This window comes from Crocuta crocuta, unplaced genomic scaffold (assembly GCF_008692635.1).
Source record: "Crocuta crocuta isolate KB4526 unplaced genomic scaffold, BGI_CrCroc_1.0 scaffold13, whole genome shotgun sequence".
Classification (NCBI taxonomy): Eukaryota; Metazoa; Chordata; class Mammalia; order Carnivora; family Hyaenidae; genus Crocuta; species Crocuta crocuta.
Genome location: NW_027530007.1, coordinates 7,923,350 through 7,924,638, shown reverse-complemented (window position 1 = coordinate 7,924,638; position 1,289 = coordinate 7,923,350). Strand labels below are relative to the sequence as shown.

Here is a 1,289-nt window from a genome sequence, read left to right as displayed (position 1 = left end):
GCCTGACTATGACGGCCCGCACAGACGCCCCCCACCCCCCGCACACCGCCTCCTCCCTGCCAAGCGCCTCAGTGAGAGCAAGTCTGACCACAGCTGCCTCGGGGGCTGAGGTCGGCGCCCCCAGTGCCCACGTGACCCGGCTGCTGCTGCCCTTCCTAAGCCCTGGGGGCAGCTTCCAGCCGCCCCCCCCCCCCCCCCCCGCCCCAGGGCCAGGCCGCAGGTGTCCTGCCCCTGACTCTGCACTGAAGGCCTCTGGCGAGTCTGGCGTGGGTCAGTGGCCCCTGCAGAGTGGCCCCCGCTGCCCCCGAGATCCCTGGACGGTGTCCAGGGTGCAGGAGCGGCCCCTGCCCCTCGGCCCTGGGGATTCATGAACGGCCTGAGCTGTGCTGAGCACCCGCTGTGACTGGACCCCAGCCTGAGTAGGGGCTGAAAGCTGAGCGTCCCCTCCCGCCCCCTCCCTGCCCCCGCCCAGCCTCACTGTCTATCCACCTGCCAGCCCCTCCCACATGCTGACCACCTGTTCTCCTTTCTGTCCCCACGCTGCCTCTGTAGTTAGGGACTGAGAGCAGCCGAGTGCCAGGTAATGGGGCCCGGTCCCCCGTGCACCCTGTGCTGTCCCGGCCTGGCCTGTGAGGCGGGCCCCGTGGACCCCGCCCATGGGCACAGGCCTGTCCGCCCCGTCCCAGCCCCAGCAGCGGCGGAGCCGGACGGCAGGGTGGGGGCAGCTGGTGCACATGGAGGGGCCCGGCTGGTGGGGGTCCCGTGGGCACCGTCCGTGGGGGATGTGCCTGACACCCTCCTCTCCTCTCGTCCACAGACACCCGCCCCTTCTCTGTGCAGAGGTCGGGCTCCTCCCTATGTGGCCTGGAAACCATTGCTGAGGAGCCAGCCCTGGGCCCCGGCCCCCCACCTCTGGTGGCTGCCCCCCCCAGTCCGTCCCCGGGAGGGCTGCCGTGCACCTCAGGACGTGCCATCCGAGTGGCGAGCCCCCCAGCGGTGGCCCTGGGAGCTCCCGTGCCCTTCCAGCTCGGGACCCGGAGCAGAGGGGACACTGAGCAAGCCCTGGAAAGCCAGTGGCGCGTGTACAACGGAGGGGGCGCAGGGGGGGCCTGCGAGGGCGCCCCTAGCAGCCAGACGGTCAGAAGGGCGGACGCTGAGGGGCAGGGGCCCCCGGAGAGCCCGGGCGCGTGGCGGCCCCTGGCTGGGCCCCGCCCCACCGTGTACTCGGACGCCACGGGCGGAGACCGGCTCTGGCGGCGGCTGGAACCGGGTGGCCGCCGCGGCAGCCC

General features: G+C 72.9%; 1 protein-coding gene across 1 annotated transcript in view; it reads left to right on the top strand.

Moving 5' to 3' along the window:
* The window catches only part of PLCH2 (phospholipase C eta 2), a 64,533-nt gene that overhangs the window by 62,548 nt on the left and 696 nt on the right, over nt 1-1,289 (top strand). The window contains 1 exon segment of the mRNA XM_077763892.1: nt 818-1,288. Coding sequence (XP_077620018.1) covers nt 818-1,288 — 471 coding nt within the window.